General features: G+C 40.9%; 1 protein-coding gene across 16 annotated transcripts in view; it reads right to left on the minus strand.

Annotated features, from left to right (window-relative positions):
• EBF3 (EBF transcription factor 3) overlaps nt 1-2,500 on the minus strand; it is a 112,612-nt gene that overhangs the window by 30,586 nt on the left and 79,526 nt on the right. For all 16 annotated transcript variants that reach the window (XM_048943986.1, XM_048943988.1, XM_048943985.1 and 13 more), the window contains exons 9-10: nt 2,282-2,412; nt 1,616-1,742 (exon numbers count right to left, since the gene is read on the minus strand). In XM_048943986.1, the coding sequence (XP_048799943.1) occupies nt 1,616-1,742; nt 2,282-2,412 (258 nt within the window). The remainder of the gene's footprint in view (nt 1-1,615; nt 1,743-2,281; nt 2,413-2,500) is intronic.

Below are 2,500 nucleotides of genomic sequence, written 5' to 3' on the forward strand. Positions count from 1 at the left end.
TCACAATTCTTTGGAACATCTTTACCCAGCAATAAGGGAGAAGGATGATCCCAGGGAAGACAAAACAAATGGCTTTTGCTTGCAGTTTTCCTCACTTGTTTTCATTTGCACATTACCAAGAGATGCAATATAGCAAAACCTGCTAAATTTGCAAAATCTGTACTGAAGACATCAGTTAAAGACATTACTACAAAACAATTCAAAATTCAAAGGCCGTGCACTGAGAGCCAGATTGTCATCTGGTTCAAATCTGCGGCTTTCCTTGTGTGCAATGGAATGACACCAGCTCACAACAGCTACAAAACCTGGAACTTACTCCAAGGCTCTTAATTCATTCACTTTGTATTTTGCTGACCGTGTACCTTAGCTCAAGAGACACACTTCTCATGATATCCTGCTGTAGCTTTGTCCAATCTGCATTTACAACAGCATTTTTAAGACTCCGTGATCTTGACCACATGCAGTTATCACTTTTTAGCAAAATGTATTAAATAATATCACTTTGAAATACATTACAAGCACCAAGAGAACCACAGCCACTGCCTCCACATTCGGTAACTCTGGTACACAGGTGAGGATGTGAGGTTTGGTTTTGCTCAGGTTGTAATTTCTTTGGGGATAGATGGGAAATACAAATGCCCACATCTGCTTGGACTGCACCATTCTGAAATGCTACCTTCAGTTACGAGTTCAGCAAGGGAACGTGGATGGAAACACATATCTTTGATGTGTTAACTGTTAAGTCCTAACTTAAAACTACCCAGGAACACACTTTTCCCATTAGATCAAAATTAACAGATAGAAACAGTTGCAGTCTAGTGGGAAAATATTCATCAAAATGCACATCATCTGCACATCGTCTGCAATCTGCATCATCTATCCAATAAGCACTAAGAACTCTGCCGGAATCCCTACAGTCTGTCGAGTAAACAGTTAAAGGCGATTTGTTTTCGAAAGGGAGATTGATTCATCACATCAAATTTATTACCTAGAATCCTCATCCAAAAGCACCATAAATTAAATTGCTATTTCTCCACTTTTCCCCCCCAGCATCTTAGTTAAACTCATTCTTAAATGCCAAAAAAACTGCAATACACATTTTAGATAAATGTTAGCAATACTTCATCCCAAAGTAAGACTTCTCATGTTAGAAACACTGCAAACCACAAAGTTCCTATTTTTCCTTGCGCTCTTATAAATTAAAGTCAAATGTATTTAGAAGAATTGGCATAAATAAGTCCTTTCCAGGGTTATGACTTTTTATCCCAAGTCTCAGGTCTGCAGGAATTTTCAGAGCCAGATTGCAAATAGGGTTGGATAAAGTCCTTTGGAGCCAACAACAGCTACTTGATCCCGTGCCTAAAACTTCAACTGAACCTTTAGGGAAGTTCAAGAAATTTGGATAGATATTCCAAAGAATATTTTTCTCACTGAATACTTCTGAACTCCTTTCCCTGGTTGGAGCAGAGGAGGACATAACAGTGACAATCTACTTCTGGCTGCAATGAAAACAGGAAGTAACTGGCATCTTGTGCAAGCTCGATCTCATGAGATATCAAGACATTATGAAGACCTGATTGAGACTCAGAAGCGAATGAAGAAGCTGTGTGCTTACCGGTGTAGACAAATCGGCCGGGAGCACCTTTGCAGAACTGTTTGGATTTGTAGGAAAGAGTCACTTCCACAACCCCTGGAATGTGCCGTGGCGGTGTCTGAACTCTGATGGCGTGGGGTGTTATCAGCTAGGAAAGTCATACAGAGAATATGCCTTAAATCAAGGTGGCACAGATAAGACCTAAGGCAGACCATTTACATAATTAAGCAAATGACTTGAAATGGGTCTCATGGTCTCAAAATCCTCCCTCCTTGCTGTCACAGTTGAAGATAGAGGTTCTATAGGGTTTTGTGTTGTGGTGGGTTTTTGTTTTTTAAGAAAAAGCTCTGTAAACGATCCCCGGTTTTAGTTTGCAGGAAAGGCCACAGGGTATCATTCATATGAAAATTGCCTCCATATGTCTCCTTAAGGCTACTTCTAGCAATTTTAACACTAATTGTCCAATTGTAGTGGGAGACCTCCTGCAGCAAGTCTTCCACTAGAGGGCCGTGATGTGCCTCCAGTACATCCCTCTGCACAGCCGAGTGTCACACGCGGATCCATGGCTAAAAAGGCACTGTGAAATAAAATCTCATGATACCTCATGTCAATAGCCTATCGACAGCTTGTTAAAATCATTCATGGAAAAATGTTACAGTTCAAAGCCCACCAATTTAGATAGCTTACCTCACTCCAGACCAACATAGTCCCAAATACGACTTGTAAGCCATCAAAGAAGTTGTCTCCGATTATGATGACAGTGGCCCCACCAGTAGTCCAGCCTTCACTAGGACTGATGGCCTTTATGCACGGAGTAGCTGCTTGTACAAGACAGAAAATCAAGACCTTAATACCCCTTCTTTTCTGACATGAGACCTCTTTGCCAATGACAAACCATGCAAAGCA

The sequence above is a fragment of the Lagopus muta genome, chromosome 5 (genome assembly GCF_023343835.1).
Source record: "Lagopus muta isolate bLagMut1 chromosome 5, bLagMut1 primary, whole genome shotgun sequence".
In the NCBI taxonomy this organism is placed as follows: domain Eukaryota; kingdom Metazoa; phylum Chordata; class Aves; order Galliformes; family Phasianidae; genus Lagopus; species Lagopus muta.